This window comes from Sciurus vulgaris, assembly GCF_902686455.1.
Source record: "Sciurus vulgaris genome assembly, chromosome: 4".
NCBI classification, from domain to species: Eukaryota; Metazoa; Chordata; class Mammalia; order Rodentia; family Sciuridae; genus Sciurus; species Sciurus vulgaris.
The window spans coordinates 49,781,883-49,802,393 of NC_136464.1; the positions used below are offsets into that span (position 1 = coordinate 49,781,883).

The following is a 20,511-nucleotide window of genomic DNA, read 5'->3' on the forward strand; positions in this document are numbered from 1 at the left end:
ACTAGCATAATATGCAGCCATTGACGAGTTGGGGAAAATCCCATGAGCTTGGGGACGTTAGAGTATTTTCACTCTTGTAATGTTTGGTGTTTGATTTTTGTTTTGTTTTTTTGTGGTGCTGGAGATCGAACCCAGGGCCTTGTGCTTGCAAAGCAAGCACTCTACCGACTGAGCTATCTCCCCAGCCCAAATTTTTTTTTTTTTTTTTTTTTTTTGGTGGTGGTGGTGCTAGGAATTGAACTCAGCACCTTATGCATGCAAGGTAAACACCCTACCAAGGGAGCTATATCCCTAGCCGAGGTTTGTTGTTTTGTTTTTTTTTTTTTTTTTTCCCCAGCTTAAGGGGCCAGGGATTCAAATCATGGTCCTTCTGCATGCTAGGCAAGCTCTCTCCAAAGGGAGCTATTTCTTCAGCTCCTGATTTTTGTTTTTAAGAACAGTATACATTTTTAATGCAAACCTAGGCTGTGTTGAAGGTTGGGAAGAAATAGAACAGTAACCCCTGAAGAGTGTGAAATTCTTTGTGTAAGATGGAGTACTTGTTTATCTGGTCCTCACCTTCTTCTGAAAGGTAAAGGCCACAGTTTGTTTCAAAAGAAAAATCACAGCTTTGGATAAAGTTTTTTTATCTCCTAAATTCCTTCACCTAATATTGCCCCACTCCTCACTCCTGCAATGTTATGCCATTTCATTCTGATATTCAGGCAGTCTTCCCATGTCAGAGTGAGCCTGCGCTCAGCAAAAATGAACTGATCCTGACCACAGAGTCCATCATGAAGAAAAGCGAGTTCCTCTGCTGCCAGGAGAGCTTCTTGCAGGTACGCTGTGCCTCGTGCTACCGTCACACCCAGCTTGCTGGCATCGAGAACTCTTGCCACCCTTGCTGGCCAGTGAATTGCATAAGCTAGCATTTTTGTTTGATTTTTAACATGATTGTTCCATTACTAAGAATCTCAAAAATGGCCTGGGCAAAAGTCTCACTAGCCAGCATGAAGAACTTATCTTCTGTCTTTCACAAAAACAGTTCCCCATTAGAGAAAAGTCCGTTAAAGGACTGATTTTGAGCCCCGTCTCTGCCACCATTCTGCTGCCCACCTTCTTATCCTATGGGCCATTCCTTTCCCCAGGCATCTGAATCCCAGTCATCCTTAGTGGCACTAGAGTTCTCTTCCTGTCAGGTCTTTTAAATTGTTCTTTCTCTTACTAGTATGAATCAGAAATCCATTGAGCTGGCCTTCCTCATTCTTCCCAGAGCTGGGACCTTGATACCCTCCTGGGGTTTTGATTGGTTGGTTGGTTTTCAATTGCACTGACCTGCTCCAGCAGTTCCTTCATGTTTATAATCATGGTTAGAATCAAAAGCAAAGGATACAGAAATCAGTAAGTGTTTGCCTTTGCGTGCCGGTTGTAATTCAAACAGCACAGGATCAGCAGGCCAAGGAAGAGCGTATCTTTTTGTCAAAGGTAAAAAGCAGAACTCAAAGAAGAACGCTTTAATAAAGGGAGCTCTGCACTTCTTCCCTCCCCTGGTGGAGTGCCCAGGCTAAAAAGTGCCTCTTCCTGGTTTTCTTGTGTTTAACATCAAATTCGTAGCTGTGTATCTTTGGTTGGGGATTTATTTTTCCCCCCCTCCAGAAGGTTACTTACTTACTTCATTTTTTTTTTTTTTATTAGAATTGTAACTTGGATTTTCTACACGCTTATATTTACTTGTTTATTTTTCTGTTTGCCCTTGAAGACCTTTACTGAGACGGGCTATGAAAAATATAAGGAGGTAACGTGCTAGCATGGTGTGAACGCTGAGCATTAGGGTTTAACTCTGGCTCTTTGCCAGCATCCGAGAGGACACGTTTGAGTCCCAGTTCTGGCAAACATAGGCTTCTCTCTGGACCTGTTCCTTTCTTGCCTTCGACCAGGTGATCTGACCAGCAGTATTTGTCTGTTCAAATAAGCACTGGTTTAGCCTGCACCAAACATCAGATACACCACAGATCTGGGGATGCAAACATGACTAAACATGTCCTTGCCCTCCAGTACCTCTAGTCTGATGAACTGAGATTCGCTGAGGGTCTAAAATCCTTTGGCCAGAACAGATTTGCCTGAGTCAAATTGTTCTCCAGCCCTAACCTGTGCCAGAGCTGAGGCAGCAGAGCTGCTCCAGAGTGGCATGGGCCCTGTCCCTGCAGTGGCCAAGGCCAGCACTCACCGCACCCTGTGGAGGGAGTGTGAGCTCTAACGACTGTTGATCTGTGATTAATTGCCTGCCCATTGCCATGTTGTGGCTCCCTCTAGCATGCTCAGGTTGACTCAGCTGATTCTTGGTAGCTTCTTTCAGTTCTCATTCCCACCAAGTGAGCATTTGTCCTTTGTTTAACTAACTTCCCAAATACCAGCCCTAACCCTGGTATAAGGAAAATCCTTTGTTTTGGCAGAGCCACTGGAGCACATCCCTGTGGGTGGCAGATGAAAGATGTCATTCTAGTGCCTGCCGGCTGGTGGTTTCTGACGTGTGCTCTTTCACTCCTTATGTGTGTGCAGAGCTCCACACCTTGCCAGCACCGTGGCACATGCCTATAATCCTAGCAGCTTGGGAGGCCGAGGCAGCAGGATCATGAGTTCAAAGCCAACCTCAGCAATGGGGCGAGGTGCCAAGCAACTCAGTGAGACCCTGTCTCTAATAAAATACAAAGTAGGGCTGGGGATGTGGCTCAGTGGTTGAGTGCCCTCAAGTTTAATCCATAGTACCAAAAAAAAAAAAAAATTTCCAAAGCTCTACATCATTGAAAACCCAAGTTTGTGTAGCCTTCGGTCTTGCTCCTCTTTCCCTGTGCCAGCAGTTGAGACAGGTTTTCACTCTTGGTGATGGAGTGGCTACATCAGGAGCAATAGGTCTCAGCCACAACCAGGCAAGTGGCAGGGTTGAAAATAACTAATATGGAAGAAGCTCTGTCCGCTGAATGGTGTGGAGGGGAAATTCAGTTTAGCCAGTGAAATATCTTGACTATTCCCATGTTAGGCAGCACCCCACCAAGAAAAAGTATCCTGTTGCCCCAGCTGTTTTCCACCTCTGACTTGCAGTAACTGACACTACCTGAAAAGGTGGTCCCAGGCTCCTGATTAATGAATCTAGAGATTCTCTTTTAAAACAGCCTCTTGAGGATTTTCCAAACTCTTGCTAATTAGTAAGCATCCTTTCTTCAATAAAAGTTTTGTCTGCACAGAAGGATGGCAGAGCTGCTGGGTCACCCTTCATGTGTCTCCTCACATTCCCGATGGGAGGAAAGAGAGTTGACCAGTATAGACAGTCATGAAAAAGCTGTGACCATAGGAAAGGGGCAGCCTGGGTGCACCCCCTTGGCAACCTGGGCTGCTGGAAGACAGACTGACTTTCTCATAGTGAGCAAAAGCAACATCACAGAAACCACCACCCAGACAGCAGACCTTGGAGAAAGCATCTGGCCTCATTCTGCCCCTCAATGCCCTCTGCTGTAGGGTGGTAGGGTTGGTGCCATGCTGCAGGCCTGGCAGCAGCTGGTTAGCTAATTAGGAAAGGCATGTAAGCCATGGACCAATAGCCACAGATGCTAACCTGTTTAAAGTTAAGAACCTGGCCAGAAAAAAAAAAATACAAGACTCTGGCCAGGCACAATAGAGTGTGCCTGTGGTGTCAACTTCTAGAAGCCTGAGGCAGAAGGATCCCTGGAGCTCAGCAGATCAAAACTGGGCTGGACAATATAGCAAGACCCTGTCTCAAAAGAAAAAAGAACATGAAGTAGATTCTAGTGTTCTACTTTCAGAAAAGGTAGTAACTAGAAATTAGTAGGTAGTCCATAGAAAGCTAAAAAGAGATTTATCATTGCAGCGTTAAGTTAGAGTGGGGCTAAGAAATAGTAAGTCCTCTATAGGTGCTTTATAAGATATTATTTTTGCAAAAACAGTCTTCTAATTCAGTGTGCTGTAAAACATTTGTTTCAGGCTTACATATTTTAGCTCTACTGAATAGACTTTGGGCAGGGAGTGCTGGCCTTTCCCCAGGGTCGAAAAATAAGACCTCGTGAGGCTTTTTTGCTACCACACTAGTCTGCTCTCATGCCCACCCCACTCTTCTGTCCATGTACGTGTGTCTGTTGTTGGCCAGCCACACACAACAGATGCCATTCAAACTCATTGCTACTGTGATTTGTCTGAAATCATTGAGGGGAGTTTATTTCTTGAAACTGCTGAAGGGAAAGTGCCATCTCTCTCTCTCTGCTCGACCTCATATTCTAAAAGACATCCCCCAATAGAGGTGGGGTAGCCATTGCTGGCTTTCAAGGCTGAGACATAATCACCTGCAGGATTCTTGCTACTTGCTACTGTGTCTCTCAGCCTGGAAATGCTCTAAGAGCTTGTCGCCTATACATGGTAATTAGCCTACAGTGAGCAGGATGCTAACTGCTCCTCTGGTGACCTAAGAGAAATGCTGGCCACCCTGGTTTTTAGGGGAAATGATGGGCTGAGATTCTCTCCCACCTAATGGAGAGGTGGGCTGGAGATATTGCTCAGAGCTAGAGGGATTGCCTCGTGTACATGAGGGCCTGGGTTCAATCCCCAGTACTGCAAAAAAAATAAATAAAACAGATAGGTTTTCCCTTTTGAATGGTTGCTAGAAAACAGAGAGTGAGATCTGCGGTCCCCAGTCCTGCCCTTTCAGCCACCCCTCATGTACTTTTCACCTTCCTCCTTGCCCTGTTGTGTCATTCTGAGGCTTTGAGCGCTGGTCCAGAGTGTAGGGGGACAGCTCCTAGGTTTCATGTCTGGCTGAGAGTAGCTTCCAGGAGTTCTCATGGAGTTCTGATTATGTGTGGAAAAGGAGCGGGGTTGTGATGCAGAGGGAAGGGTCAGAGGGAGAGAGAAGTAGGGATTGGCAAGAGTGTTCTGGGAAATGAAGGTGAGCTTGATGCATGAGTTGAAATGCATGTGCTGCCTACAAAGCTGTGCTTTAGCTGGTGGTATTTAAATTGATCAGTGGAGCTTCAGAAGAAACCCTCAAGAACCAACCAGTCTAGAGATGAAAAGTATAAATGGTGCAGTTTTTCCTCTTCTGAGGGTGTGGATGTAGGCCCTGTGGGGTTGCAGGAGAGTGGAGGAGTCAGCCCCCACGTGCCGTGTGGATGAGCTGCAGGCCACAGATGGCAGCTGGAGTAAAGAGACCTGAGAAACACCTTAACCAGTAGAGTCTGTCCCAGGCGTGGATGGTATGGTGTGCTCCTTGGAAAAACACTTTGCAGTAGAACCAGTATCCATTTTGTATCCTTTATACAGTATATTTAGCTAATACTGAAGCATGGTAGACTTATCATATATGAAGTTTTTGAAATGAATAATGTCCAGATTATTGAGAAACATACAACTGATGTTTGCTGTGTAATTTTTCAGGAAATTAAAAAATTCATTAAGGGGGTTTCTGAGAGGATCAAGAAAACCAGAGATAAATATGGCATCAATGATAACGGCACAACAGAGGTAATGGCCTTCCCTGACAAGTTAGGGCACAGGTTTTTGCGGATGTACTGACCCTAACTATGGTTTTGTTCTTCCAGCCCCGTGTACTATACCAGTTGGACCGGATCACCCCCACCCAGATAGAAAAGTTTCTGGAGACCTGCAGGGACAAGTACATGAGGTAGGCAGGCTAATTGTCTTAGGCTGCTGGCATTCATGTACATTGCTCTTGTCCCGTATGCTCCCCTTGGGCACAAAATCCTGTACCAGCACCCTGCTAGGGTTAGAGCAGATTTGTCACCTGTGATCTAGGAATTCTAGTGAGTCACTGGGCTGGAAGCTCTCTGACCTGAAAGTAATTACAAAGAAATTTCCCAAGTGTCTTCTCCCCATGGAAAAACTCCAAGAGATACCGCAGATACTAGCTGCTCTGTCTACCTTCAGTGCCTTTGTTAGACCGCTGAGATCTTCTCTAGGCAGTGGGTGTTGGACCCATTCATCCTGTGCTGACCACAGAATTCTGCTGCTTTTGTAGACACCTCTGTGACCAATGCATTTCCCTGTCTGTACCTGTTCCTACTCTGTGCTAGGTTCTTCACACAGCCTGGCCCTTTGCCAATTCTTCCCTTGCTCCAGTGGCATCTTTGTGTTCTGTTGAAAAGCAATAACTATGGGCATGGTGGCACACACCTGTAATCCCAGTGACTCAGAAGATTGAGGCAGGAGGATTGCAAGTTCAAAGCCAGTCTCAGCATCTTAGTGAGACCCTATCTCTAGATAAAATATTTTAAAAAGGGCTGGGGATGTGACTTGGTGGTTAAGGGCCCTGGATTCAATCCCAAAAGAAAAGAAAAAGGTAGTAACTAGAAGCCTGTCCCTAGCACTTATGCCGGACTTTATCACATTGTGTTTTCATTCATGCCTTTTCCTTCTAGGGCACAGATGGAGCCAGGCTCCGCAGTGGGTGCACTCTGTGCACAGAGCATTGGTGAGCCAGGCACCCAGATGACCTTGAAGACTTTCCACTTTGCAGGTGTGGCCTCCATGAATATCACTCTGGGCGTGCCCCGCATCAAAGAGATCATCAATGCATCCAAGGCCATCAGGTACCCAGCTCCCTGCCCTGTCTCTTGAGGAACAGTGATCCTTGTTCCCATGCATACCTGTGATGCTCTAATGGGACAATGTCTCACACTCTGGAGCATGCTTACTGTGTTGATCATATTCTGGTGTTTTAAAAAGTCACTTAGATAAGCCAGTCTCAAAAATCCAAAAGACGAATGATCTCACTGATAAGTGGATGATGACACATAATGGGGGGTGGAAGGGGGGCAAGAATGGAGGAAGGATGGACTGTATAGAGGGAAAAGAGGGGTGGGGGGGGAGGAAAAAATAACAGAATGATTCAAACATCATTACCCTATGTAAATGTATGATTACGCAAATGGTATGCTGTTACTCCATGTACAAACAGAAACAACATGTATCCCATTTGTTTACAATAAAAAATAAATAAAATAAAATAAAAAGTCACTTAGAAAAAACAAACAAGCTAAAATTAGAGACAGCCAGATGCAGTAGCACACACCTGTAATCCCAGCTACTTGGGAGGCTGAGGCAGGTAGATTGCTAATTCAAGACCAGACTGGGCAAGTTTAGCAAACTATCAAAAAATGAAAAAGGGCTGGGCATTTAGTTCAGTGGTAGAGTGCCCCTAGTATTAATCCCCAGTAACCAAAACAAAACAAAACAAAAAAAAACCTGGATGCAGTCAAAATGGAAGCAATGTGTTTTTATAGTCACAAGTCATAAGGAAGAGAAGATGAAAATGACTGGACAAATGGGAGATTTCATCCCTTTGATGTCATTCACAGCCTAAATAGGGCTGATGCTGTGTTCTCTGATGCCCCTCGTGATTTTACCATAGGATCATAGGTAGTCTGAGACTAAAAGAAAGAGAAATACATAATATTGCATTTGATGACAAAAATCACAGTTTCATCTATAATCTAAATCTAACAAAACAGCAATAGCAATAAGTGAAAAATAGCTGCTCCTGGTTCTAGAACAGTGACCATGGACATCCATAGTGGTCGGAGCCTGCCCCTGGGGGCTGGTCAAATCAGTTCTAGGAGTGTGTTCAGGGGGACACCATGGAGAACAGTAAGGACAGAAACTTACAGCTAGCGGTTGGAGAAGCATATGGTGGTCCTGGAGGGGGATGAAGGGTCAGTGTACTCAGGGAGGAACGAAAGTGACCACTTCTCAGGACCAAGGAGGAAGGGGCAGGGCTCTCTGTCCAGAAAAATTTTCTGAAAGTCATGGCTTTCACTGATGGAGTGGGTTGCCTCGGGAACTCCAAAAATAATAAGCCTAAACAGGAGTTCATTCAGCCTTTAAATGAATGTCTGACACCCAGAAAATGCTCAGTAAATGGCAGGTACGATCACATGACGACTATAAACAGCACTCAGATTTAGCAGAGCAGCGCCCTTCAAGCAGGCCTTGTCCTTGTGCACTGATTGTGTTTCCTTCTCCCAGCACGCCAATTATCACAGCACAGCTGGACAAGGATGACGATGCCGATTACGCCCGCCTAGTGAAGGGCAGAATTGAGAAGACCCTCCTGGGGGAGGTAAGAGATGCCTCTGGATAGCAAGAAAAGGAGCTGAGCGGCACTGTGGAGGAGACGCCAGCTGCAGGCCACGCTGCTCCTGCTCTGCCTGAGGAGCCAGGCATGTGTGCTCTGGGCAGAGGGGAGTGATTGATGAAAGTTCTGCTCTCTCAACACTACAGATTTCAGAGTATATCGAAGAAGTGTTTCTTCCTGATGACTGCTTTATTCTCGTCAAGCTCTCCCTGGAACGGATTAGGCTTCTGAGACTGGAAGTGAGTCACCTAATTAAATGCGTGGAGGAAGTCATGCTGTCAGCCTCAACCCAGGTGCTGACAACCTAGGGCAAGGGCTAAGCAAGATAGGAGGCAGTACAGGGACTTCAGATTGGCTTCTGTTGTTGGAGACCCCATTGTACCATCCCATTCAGTCTTTCCAAACTGACCCTGACACAGACATGGCCATCTGAAGACAAAAGAAAACTAGTTGAGACTTTGTTTAGGCCCCAGTACCAGTTCACCATGACATAGTGTGTTAGTCAACCTTCTGTTACTGTAACAAATATCTGAGATAATCATCTTATTAGGAGAAAAGCTGGCTCCTAATTTTGGAGGCTTCGATCCATGGTCAGTTGGACTTTGGCAAGTAGCAAAGCAGCCTGCCCACCTCGTGTCTAGGATGCAAAAAGAGGAGAAAAGAAAGGGGCTGGGAGAAAAGGGCAGTGACTGGAGGACCTCCCACTAGGCCCCACTCCTCACAGTGTCTACCACCTCCCAGTAGCACCAAGCTGGGACCAAGCCTGGACACATGGCCCTTTGGGTGACCTTTAAGATCCAAACTGTAGCATGTGGCCTTATGATAACTGGTCTCTGTGTCTTCCCCCTGTCTGGAAGGACTCCGGGGCCAGCTGTGCCTTATTCACCTGTGTACCCAGCACAGAGCCTGGCCACGTTGGTAGATGTTTTTAAATGGCTGGATTAACCTGGCTTCTCATACTGGCATTTGCATGCAGATAATAGAAAGACCATCAGCCTTTTTTAGGGACAGATGAAGGCAGGCAGGGTACACACAGCAGACTGAGTAACTCCCTGGCACCATCCCCTTTCCCTCAAGTAGAAAAGCATTTAAAACATTCTTTCAGTCCAGTGTTAAGTATCAGTTTCATGTGTTGCCCATATGACAGTTAAGTATGAAATTTCACAGCCAGTCCCCTATTTGGGAACTTCTGCCCATCTTTTGTTGCCTGTCTTGTGTCTCTTGTACCAGAAGAGCCAAGTTACTTCCAGCACATGCTACCCTCCTGTGAGATAAAGGGGAGGTTCCGCTGAAGCTTTGAAGTCTCCTGGCCCCCAACTTGCGACCTCCCCAGAATATCCCACAGGGGCTGCTTGTGTTGCCATGAATTGAGCTTGAATTTTCAGTGGGGTAAATGTTGGTTCTTGAGGTGAAAAATATTTCTTTTTATGAGTAAAATAAATAGACTCGCATACGTAGCAGATATGCAGCATATCTGTGGTGTTAAAATTTTATGGTGCAAAGTGATAAGGGGGAAAAAATGACTAAAAAGACTTCTTGAAGGGCAGTAATGAACTAAGGGTGGAGATCACCGGAATGGAAGGTCCTAAGCTCCATTAGTAAGGCGCACACCCGGGCCTTGCAGGTGAACGCGGAGACAGTGCGGTATTCCATCTGCACATCCAAGCTCCGTGTGAAGCCTGGTGACGTGGCTGTTCATGGCGAGGCTGTGGTGTGTGTCACCCCCAGAGAGAACAGCAAGAGCTCCATGTACTACGTGCTGCAGTTCCTCAAGGAGGACCTTCCCAAGGTGAGGCCAAGTCGCTGCTCATGGAGAGAGAGTTGGCTGCAGTGTGAACACCCCGGACTGGGACCCCAGACAGGACAGTCTCCATTTTCTCCTTAACATTGCCACACCAGTGCCACAAGTGAGATTCCTTTATGTTCCTTTCAGTGTCGTAACACTGGTTATGGAAAGGGACGCAGTTCCCTGAACTTGTGTTTTTCTCCCTGATCTTGGCAAGTAGCAAAGCAACTCACCCACCTCGTGTCCAGGCAGCACACAGACACTTGGGTTTAGTGTTACTAGTGATGACTGCTGGGAACTGGGGACAGGTGAGGAAGACCAGCCTCCTGGTTTCTGAGGTTCTCAGGTTGGCCAGGCCATGGAGCTGTGGGATCTACAGCCTCTGTCTCTCTGAATGCAGGTGGTGGTTCAGGGCATCCCAGAGGTGTCCAGAGCGGTCATCCACATCGACGAGCAGAGCGGGAAGGAGAAGTACAAGCTTCTGGTGGAGGGCGACAACCTACGCGCGGTCATGGCCACCCATGGTGTGAAGGGCACCCGGACTACCTCCAATAACACCTATGAGGTACCACTCAGCCCACCAGTCTCCTCAGGGCCAAGCTGTCTCCCTTGTGCTGCCTCACAGTCTGCTCTGGGTCTACCACTAAGAATTGCCCAGTAGTCCATTTTTGGGAAACAGAGCAGGGTTTACTTTGAATGTTCTGGGCAGAGGAAGAAACAGACGTTTCAGTAGCATCCAGAAGGGGCCTTCTCCACTCATCCCTTGCTGTCCCTAGGTGGAGAAAACTCTGGGCATTGAGGCAGCCCGGACAACCATCATCAACGAAATTCAGTACACGATGGTCAACCATGGCATGAGCATCGATAGGAGGCATGTGATGCTGCTCAGCGACCTGATGACCTACAAGGTTCGTGGGAGGGGAAGCTTCAGGGCTGCCAGGGTATCTTGAAACCCACTTACAGTACAATAGGGCTGTGAAGCTTCCAAGGTCTATAGCTATACTGCTGTGAGGACCATCCTAGAAAGAAAATAAGATATCACTGTCGCTCAAAAACCAGGACTTAGAGATGAGGCCAGGTGTTTGGTAAAATCCCAATATGAGAATTGCAGTCTCATGGCAAACACACCCTATGGTAGAATAAGAGCCAGAGCATAGTTTTTGTTTTGAGTTTTAAAGCAAAACTAGCCATTGCCCAAAGCCCTGAGATTCCCATGCAAGCTGGACTGTTGACTCTCTTATTAAACCCATTCACCACATTTCTATAGCCACTTCCTGGCAGAGGATAAGTTAGGTGATCTAAAGAGAATACTGCAGCAGCATGCTGAGGCTGGTTGGTTGGTTGTTTTTTTGTTTTTTTGGGGGGGCAGTTTTGTTGTTGTTGTTTTCTCTCTTTCTCAAAAAATGTATTCCACTAGCAGTGCTATAGGGCAGCAGGTGTTTGTGACCTCCCCAAACAATCCTATACAGTATTGCAAGCCCTTTGACACCAAGTGAGAAACAAGGCCACCACGAAGGAAAGGCCACCAGTGTTAAGTCTTCCTTTCCATTCATATCATATGTATGATTTTACTGTATGTGGTTGGAGTAGACAATGTGTGTGCAACTTTTTTATTATTAAAATCTTTTTTATTTTTACAGACTGCATTTTGATTCATTGTACACAAATGGGGTACAACTTTTCATTTCTATGGTTGTACACGATGTAGATTCACACCATTCATGTAATCATGCATATACATAGGATAATACTGTCTGTTTCATTCTACTATCTTTCTGTCCCCCATCCCCTCCCATCCCTTTTTCCTCTACACCATCCAAAGTTCCTTCATTCTTCTCTTCCCCCCACACCCCGCCCCCCAATTATATATTGTGATGCACTTATCAGAGAAAACATTCGGCCTTTGGTTTTTTGGGCTTGGCCTATTTCACTTAGCATATTTTCCAGCTTCATCCATTTACCAGCAAATGCCATAATTTTATTCTTCTTTGTGGCTGAATAGTATTCCATTGTGTATATTGTTTCTTTATCCATTCATCATTTGAAGGACATCTAGGTTGGTTCCACAATCTAGCTATTGTGAATTGAGCTGCTGTGAACATTGACATGGCTGTATCACTGTAGTATACTGATTTTAAGTCCTTTGGTATAAACCCAGGAGTGGGATAGCTGGGTCAAATGGTGGGTTCATTCCAAGTTTTCTGAGGAATCTCCATACTGCTTTCCAGAGTGGCTGCACCAATTTGCAACTCCACCAGCAATGTATGAGTGTGCCTTTTTCCCCACATCCTCACCAACACTTTTTATGGCTTGTGTTCTTGTTAATAGCCATTCTAATTGGAGTTAGATGAAATTTTAGGTTGGTTTTAATTTGCATTTCACTAATTACTAGGGATGATGAGCACTTTTTCATATATTTGTTGATCACCTGTATATCTTCTTCTGTGAAGTGTCTGCCCAGTTCCTTAGCCCATTTATTGATTGGGTTCTTTGTATTTTTGGTGTAAAGTTTTTTAAGTTCTTTATAAATTTTGGATATTAGTGCTCTGTCTGAAGTGTGTGTGGAAAAAATTTTCTCCCACTCTGTAGGCTCTCTTTTCACATTATTGTTTCCTGTGCCAAAAAAAAATTTTTTTTTAGTTTGAATCTATCCCATTTATTGGTTCTTGCTTTTATGTCTTGCACTATGGGGGTCTTCTTAAGGAAGTCTGGTCCTAAGCCAATGTGATAGAGATTCGGGCCTACTTTTTCTTCTATTTTGTGAAGGGTCTCGGGCCTAATTCCTAGATCCTTGATCCATTTTGAGTTGAGTTTCTTGTGGGGTGAGAGATAGGGGTTAATTTCATTTTACTGCATATGGATTTCTAGTTTTCCCAGCACCATTTGTTGAAGAGGCTATCTTGTCTCCATTATATGTTTTTGGCACCTTTGTCTAGTATGAGATAACTATACTTATGTGGGTTTGTCTCTGTGTCCTCTATTCTGTACCATTGGTCTACCTTCTATTTCGGTGCCAATACCTTGCCATTTTTGTTACTATTGCTCTATAGTAGAGTTTAAGGTTTGGTATTGTAATACCTCCTGCATCACTCTTCCTGCCCAGGATTGCTTTGGCTATTCTGGGTCTTTTGTTCTTCCAGATGGATTTCATGATTGCTTTCTCTATTTAGAAGTGTCATTGGGATTTTAATTGGAATTGTGTTAAATCTGTATAGCACCTTTTGATAATATTAATTCTTTTTTTCTTTTCTTTTCTTTTTTTTTTTTTTTTTTTTTTGTGGTGCTGGGGATTGAACCCAGGGCTTTGTACTTGAGAAGCAAACATTCTACCAACTGAGCTCTCTCCCCAGCCCCTAATAATATTAATTCTGCCTATCCAAGAACATGGGAGATATTTCCATCTTCTAAGGTGAACCTCGGGCAGTGGGTGCTGGGTAGATGAAAGGCAGGTGATAGATAGGTAAGAGATAGACAAATGGCGGATGATAGGCACCAGTGAGCAATCTGCACTCAAAAAGTAGTTGATATGCTGGCAGACTGCAGGTGATCGCAGTAGACAAATGGGGTAAACAGCATGGGATTGATAAGCAGCAAAAACTGCCTCACAGAGAAACAGATATCCTCTGCTTGAAACCCAAGTTACGGAGCGACAAGGAACACAGCCTCCTTCTAGCCTGCCATCTTGGATCTCCCCTGAGTACAACTTTTATTCTGACTTTAGCAGAAACATTTTCCATATAGTTTAATGGTTTTTGTAAACATTCTTTTTCAATGATGGCACAGCATTCCTTTGATGGAAGGAATTAACATTTTTCCTACTTAAATCTTTTAAATTCATTTCGTTTTTAGTTGTTTAGGCCGTAATAAAAAAGCAGCACTCCCTTTTTTAAGTTAGTCTTAATTCTCTGTTACACAGCATCTAGGTGGAGTGTAAGCCTCCAGGTCATCAGTGACCTCCTGTGACAGCAAGGCTTGATTGACAACCTCAGGCCTACGGTTATGACATGAATGGCTGTTTGACTGATTTTGTCAATACTGTTGAGGGGATGCACAGTGCTTTGGTGTGGTACTTTTGTGGGCAGCTTGAGAGCCCTCTGAATGTGTCCACAATACAGGGTGAAGTTCTGGGCATCACCAGGTTTGGCCTGGCCAAGATGAAGGAGAGTGTGCTGATGCTGGCCTCCTTTGAGAAAACAGCTGACCATCTCTTTGACGCTGCCTACTTTGGACAGAAGGATTCCGTGTGCGGTAGGTTTGATGTGTCTAGAAGCAGAATCAAAGGTCTTTATAGAGGCAGGCTCGGGAACTCAAGCCTGTGATCCCAGCAACTCAGGAGGCCAAGGGAGGCCGAGGCTAGAGGATCACTTGTTGGGGAGGGGTGTTTCTGGAGATTTAACCCAAGGGCACTTTACCACTGAGCTGCATCCCTAGTCCTTTTTGCTTTTGTATGTTGAGACAGGATCTCACTAAGTTGCTTGGGTCCTTGCTAAGTTGCTGGGGCTGGCCCCAAACTTGAAATCCTCCTGCTTCGGACTCCCAAGTCACTGGGATTACAGGTTTGTACCACTGTGCCCAGTGAGGATCACATCTTTGAAGCCAACTTGGACAACTTAGCAAGACCTTGTCTCAAAGTAAAATTAAAGGGGCTGGGGCTATAACTCAGAGGTAAAGTGCTTGCCTGTCATGCACAAGACCCTGGGCTCCCTCCCCATTACTATCAAAACAAAAAGTGTTTAATGCTTTCAGCTTAGCCCATGGCTAGGACTTCTTAAGGGTTGAACACACTGAGCAGGCAGAGCCTTTATTTTTTTAGAATAAAGGCACAGTTCACAGAATTAGAACTGGTCCATCTTTTGTCTCCAAAGCCCGACTATAGCACCCTTTTCTCTCCTACACCATCTGTGAGAAGGCTATTCTCTAATGGTTACAGGTAGTTTTGAATCCAGGTAGAAATGATCAACCCTAAGCGGACGGGAATTTTTCTAGCTATTGAAATAGTCTGTCACATTAATCCTGCACCCTGTGTGTTGACAAGGCAGTAACATGGCCACTTCAGCACCAGCAGGGTAATCCTACTGTTGTATCTTCTCGGGAAGGCAGCTGGCTTGCCATTTACATTGTGGATGTACCTTGTACCAGGCACCTAGTATACTGAGCGTCTTAGCCCGCTGGGAGGTGCAGGCATTCACCTTTCATGGTGAGACCAAGGGCATCCCAACTCGCTTCCAGCTCATCCCTTACTGCGCTGAGCCTTGTCCTTCCCACACTACAAAGTGTCTCGGCCAGAACACCTGTCTCGGCCAGGTGTCCTGGCCAAGGACCAAGGGAGTAGTCCACAGCATTTGGCAGGCCACCTCTTTCCCCAAGTCAGCACTGAGTCCTGGGCCTTTCCATAGCCTTCCTTAGTCCATAGCAAGACTCCTTAGGCCCAGCAGGGGAGTTGGTACAGGGCTGGGGCTTGGAATGTTCAGCAACCTTCCCTGAGCACCCCCGCCAATTAGATCCAAGCAGATTGCAAGCCTGGCTGCCATGCCCAAGCTAGAGCTCTGCTTCCTGATAGCCATTTCCTGTCACAGTTCCTATTCTTGTACACATTTGTCAAGTAGAGAATGGCTGGGTGAGGCTTCATTCAGAGCATTCACTTATTTTTTACCCTTTTCTACTTTCAAAAGCTACACGGAGTTGGGGTGTGGCTCAGAGGTAAAGCACTTGCCTAACGTACGAGAAACCCTGAGTTTGATCCCCAGCACCAATAAGGGGTCTGGGGGACAGATTGGTGATGAGGAGGAGAAAAGAAATAGCATAATTCTTCAAGTTGAAGAAGGGTGAGAGGAAAGGAAAAGAAGCAGTGATTGGAGTGTGGGGAGAGGAAGGGGCAGAGAACAGAGCAGCCAAGGCCAAGGTGAAAGAAGAGCAGCTCTGCTGGCATGGACTGTGACAGGCAACCTGCCCCTGACCCCAGGAGGCTGGGCTTTGACTGTGCCCACTTCCTACTGCTGCCTCTCCACCACCACCGCTTTGTGATTTAGTGCAGCCACTCCACCCCACCTCGAGAAGTTTCCCCTCCTCCTGGTCCTTTAGCACATTGAAACCCAGGGTTAGCCCTCAGTATGTATTGGGTTTTGTTTGGTTATTTGCCTGTCAGGTTCCTTGATAGCATGAAGCATGGAACAGAATAGCCACTTACTTTTTTTAGAAGCCTGATGCAAAGCCAGCATTTGCATCCTCTAAAATCCAAACTGGAGCTTGTACAGAGAATCTGCACCACCCCTCACTGCCTTATGAGTGTCTCGCTTCCAGACTTGGGAGACTGGTAAGCCTCGCCCAGCTCTCCCTCTGAGCACAACCGACAGATGCCTGCTGCAGTTTCCAAGGGCATTGTCATCTGCTCCCTGCCATTCCAGTTGTTTACTTCTCTTCCAGGACCTGCAGAAGCTCTGGGTGGCAAACTCGGTTTCCCGAGCGTTATTCGGTATCCTGGCTGTCTAGGTTGTGTTCTCAAAGGCGGAGGCTACAGGATGCCCTTGGCTCAGATGGGAGAGAACTGGCTTTTAGTGTCCAGCGTCTGCTGGGCCATGAGCAGACAGCGTCCCTCCCTGAGGGAGCAGAAGTGCCTCCACCTTCCCAGGAGCCCCGTACCAGGCCACTGCTTCCCAGCCACCCTTCTTATAGATCAGAGGGAAAGCAACTTGCCAAGTTTTCAACCAATCGATGAACTCACATTCTAGTTTTCTGGTGCCCAAAGTCAGTAGACTTTCCCTCTTAAAAACCCGCCTGTGTGTTGGAAGTTTTCTGATCTCAATTCTGCTTGGTTCCAGGAGTGTCCGAGTGCATCATCATGGGAATCCCGATGAACATTGGGACTGGGCTCTTCAAGCTGCTCCACAAAGCCGACGGGGACCCCAGTCCTCCTCGGCGGCCTCTGATCTTCGACACAAATGAATTCCATATTCCTCTTGTCACATAGTCTGGGAAAGAGGGGAGCTTTCCAGACCTCAGCTCCTTATCCTGTTTGCAGGTGGTCTAAAGAGATTTGTGTTCCCTGGGACAGAGCCCTGAAGGTGTCACCTGTGCCAGTGGCCAGAGATGGCCCTGGCATCCCCAGGAGCAGCTCACCCTCTCATACAGAATGTCCCACGCCTGACCCTGACTGCACCACACTGAGGGCTAGATTGTTGGTTTTCTAACCTGTGGACGTCTCAGCACCTCCTGCCACCCTCCTTCCCTGGACTTAAGAGGAGTCATGTCCATCCCACTTCACTCCATCCCCTCCATGACTCCAAGTGTCTTCACACCTGACCATAAGCCAGGTCTAAGCCCCACACAGGCCAGGGCATGTTCCTGTTTCTTCCACTTGGTCACGCTAGATTCTCTCAATGTGACATACACATGTAAATATCGTTGCTATTATTTATTTGTTCCATTTGAAAGATTTGGTTTTTTTTTTTTTTGTTTGTTTGTTTTTGTTTTTTTTTTTTTTTTTTTTTTTTGTGGTACTGGGGATTGAACTCAGGGCCTTGTGCTTGCAAGGCAAGCACTCTACCAGCTGAGCTATCTCCCCAGCCCCCATTTGAAAGATTTGGAACTTTTGTTTTTGTTTTGTTTTACTTTTGAAACCAAGAAGCCATAGAAACCAAGGAAACCAACATCCAAGTGTCACTGGAAAAGCTGGTTAAGCGAATAGGACCACCTCAATTGGTAACTGATCTGAGACTGTCGTGAGGCTAAGCTCCTCTGAAGTGTCATCTCTTGCTCTGTTTACCCCATGGTGGGGCCCTAGTTTGTGACAAGAGTCAAAGCTATTCTTCATGACCTGTATGTAGAAGCCGCCCTAAAGCTTTGCGCCTCCTGAGGTGGGAATAAGGTAGCTTAGAACCTGGCATTATTCATGGAGACGATATACAGCTAGTCCAGGCTGTCAGCACTGCCTTCTGCTGGCATCCACACCCCTCCTGAGGTGTCTCCATTTCTGTCGCGCCTCCTAGAACTGAAGAGTTCAGGGCTGGTGCAGAACCGATGGCCTAAAAAGTGTCCCAGGGGCAGTGGTAGAGAGGAGTGCTCCTGGGCACAGGCAGGCCCCAGCTGTAAGGGGGAGAAGGGACACCAGGACAGGAGAAGAGGAGGCCCTTGCAGGGGGTGAGCATCAGCTAGAGCTGGGAATGTGCCCCAGCTGGCAACACAGGTCCCTTGAAGAGTATAAATCTGTGACAATAGAAAGCAGACACTGAGGCTGTCAGAAGAAAACCAGCCTGGTGTCCTGGGCTTGCTCAGCCTGCTGCCCGGTGCCAGCACCATTGCTGGGGGTCTGTCAGGGCTTTGGAGGAGGTTTCATGCAACATAGAAGAAGTGCAAGTAGCTCATCTTCTAGGAGGGGGTTTGCTCCTGGGGACAATGTGTTCTTTGTGCTGAATTTGCTTATTGGGATTGGCACAGGGCCAGGGATAAGTAGCAATGGCTGCAGCCTCCCTCCCTCTGAAGAGCATTCTGTGGGGCCTGTCCCCACTTCCCTGCCCAGATGGGTCCCCTTGTCCTGGCTCTTCCTGCCTGCCTGGGGAGGAAGGTGACCAGAAAGTGGGGGTTTGATGCTGCTTTCTGGCTCCAGTCACTCCTGGAGGTCTACCACCTCAGTGACAGAGGGTCTATGGTCTCACCTTTCTAAGAGATGACCACCCAAACTCAAGAGAGGATATTGTTGAGCAAGGTGGGTTTGAGGGATTAAAGAGATGGATGTGGTAAAAGAGGACACCAAAAGAATTGAAGTATTTTCTAGAAGTGCTTTGGTTGTCCCTTTGTTGATTTCCCAAGTTCTGAGTTAATGCTGCTAAGGGATTTAGTGTGGCTGTTAGTTCTTGGATCGAAGGTAGAATGCATGATTTCTCTTTCATACTGATGAGGTTCTAAGTTAGCAGTTCTTGACCTGAGTTGTTTTTGGTCAAGACTCAGTTTTAAAATTCTATTAAATTTGTAGTTTGGCTCTATGTTCTGTTTGTATCCACCAGGCTGACTTACAACCTTCTCTCAAGGTATCAGTGATGTGAAAAGTGCCGTATTTTTCTTAATATGCACCCCCACCCCCCGAGTTTACAACAATTAAGGCTGTTAGCAGTTGCTGACTCAGGGTTTCCACTTAGCACCTCACTGAGGGTTCTGCTCCTCACACAGCACAGGGAGAGCCACAGGGACCCCACACGTACATGCAGCTGCCTTCCTGAAAACTCGCCTGGGCAGTAAGCCACAGGCCTGATCAGATCCAGGAGCACTGGAGGACATACCATGGCAAGGGAGGGAACGCCAGGCCTATTCTGTGTGTGACACACTTGGGAAGGAGGCAAGGTCCTGGAGTAACATACTGCTGGGGGCCCACACATTAATTGGGGGAGCACTGACCGGTCCATGTGAGATGCATGTGACTGACGGGTGCAGACTGGCCTGCAGCACCCTGGGGTCCAGCCATGTGTGGGGCAGTCACCCAGTGAGAAGCCACACGTCCAGAGGACGCTGCCCCCTTCTGGTGCCACCAGCAGGCAGCATTCTTAGCTCCCCACTGTTGAACTTGGCCCTCATGATCATCTGCCCTGCCCTGGCATTGGGCTTTATGCCAGCAGACCCTGAAGACATGGCAGCAGTGGATTCTCTATCGTGAGCTCAGAGAAGAGTTTGGCTGTTACTCTCTGGACCTCTGTGGAAGAAGTAAGAAAATGTGTTAGGTTTCAACTCATCCATGAGCAGTTCCTCTTTCAGACTAGATCTGCCTGGCCCTTTCCTTTTACATCTTGTGGACCAGGGGGATTAAGATCGCTCTTGACTTGATTACAGCCCCCTGCTTTGTCAGCACTTCGTGGGTAGGAGAGACATTCTGGAGTCTTTCCGTGTCTGTGTCAGTTAAATTATGGTGCCGTGTTTCTATTTAAGGATGTATCCATGTGTATTCACATTGATTCATGTCTGATTGAACCTGACACTGTGTAATGATTATTTTTCTTGAATTTTTGCTGTCTCTTGGCAGACCTTTTTATTTTTCTACCAAAGCGCAAGAGGAGAACCTTGCTGTATGTGAAACTATAGCAGAGTCATCCTTGTGGGTTATGCTAGTTGAGATCAGTATGAGCTCGGGCTCCTGAAATAGGAAGCATCCCCTGCCACAAGCACACCTCTCCAAGTGCTCCAATACAACCATGAGTTTCCCACCCGCCTCCACCCCTGAGATTTAGGAAGGTGAGGAATATGTCAGCCTTGTGCTGGAGCTCATTGCAGTAGGAGGCAGTGAAAGGTCTCCAAAACTGGTCCCAGGTTCCTGACTTACCTGTTCTTTCATTCATTCAACGAAGATTTAGGACCTGCAATACCCAAGGCACCCATATAGGGTTGCAGCAGTAAACAAAACAGGCCAATCCTTTTTTTTTTTTTTTTTTTTTTTGAGACAGGGTCTCTAAGTTTCCCAAACTGGCATTGAACCTGGGATGCTCCTACTTCAGCCTGCCGAGTCACTGGACTTAAATGTGTGCACCACCTCACCCAGCTCCAGATATTAATGCATCTATAAAGAATCCTTCAACAGAGGGGATGGAGCAGAGGTTCAGGATCAAATTTG

General features: G+C 46.5%; 1 protein-coding gene across 2 annotated transcripts in view; it reads left to right on the forward strand.

Moving 5' to 3' along the window:
• Positions 1-19,434, forward strand: part of POLR3A (RNA polymerase III subunit A) — a 44,809-nt gene extending 25,375 nt beyond the window's left edge. The window contains exons 21-32 of one of the 2 annotated variants that reach the window (XR_013763646.1): positions 705-818; positions 5,419-5,505; positions 5,583-5,665; positions 6,420-6,590; positions 8,026-8,119; positions 8,281-8,373; positions 9,759-9,923; positions 10,321-10,485; positions 10,697-10,828; positions 14,036-14,168; positions 16,739-17,337; positions 17,484-19,434. Coding sequence is in view for 1 of the 2 variants with exons in the window: in XM_079138750.1 (XP_078994876.1) it covers positions 705-818; positions 5,419-5,505; positions 5,583-5,665; positions 6,420-6,590; positions 8,026-8,119; positions 8,281-8,373; positions 9,759-9,923; positions 10,321-10,485; positions 10,697-10,828; positions 14,036-14,168; positions 16,739-16,887 (1,386 nt within the window). In the remaining variant the exon portion in view is untranslated. Of the gene's footprint in view, positions 1-704; positions 819-5,418; positions 5,506-5,582; positions 5,666-6,419; positions 6,591-8,025; positions 8,120-8,280; positions 8,374-9,758; positions 9,924-10,320; positions 10,486-10,696; positions 10,829-14,035; positions 14,169-16,738; positions 17,358-17,483 lie in introns of those variants that run through there. The other variant, XM_079138750.1, reaches the window with a different exon arrangement.
• The last annotated feature ends 1,077 nt before the right edge of the window (positions 19,435-20,511 follow it).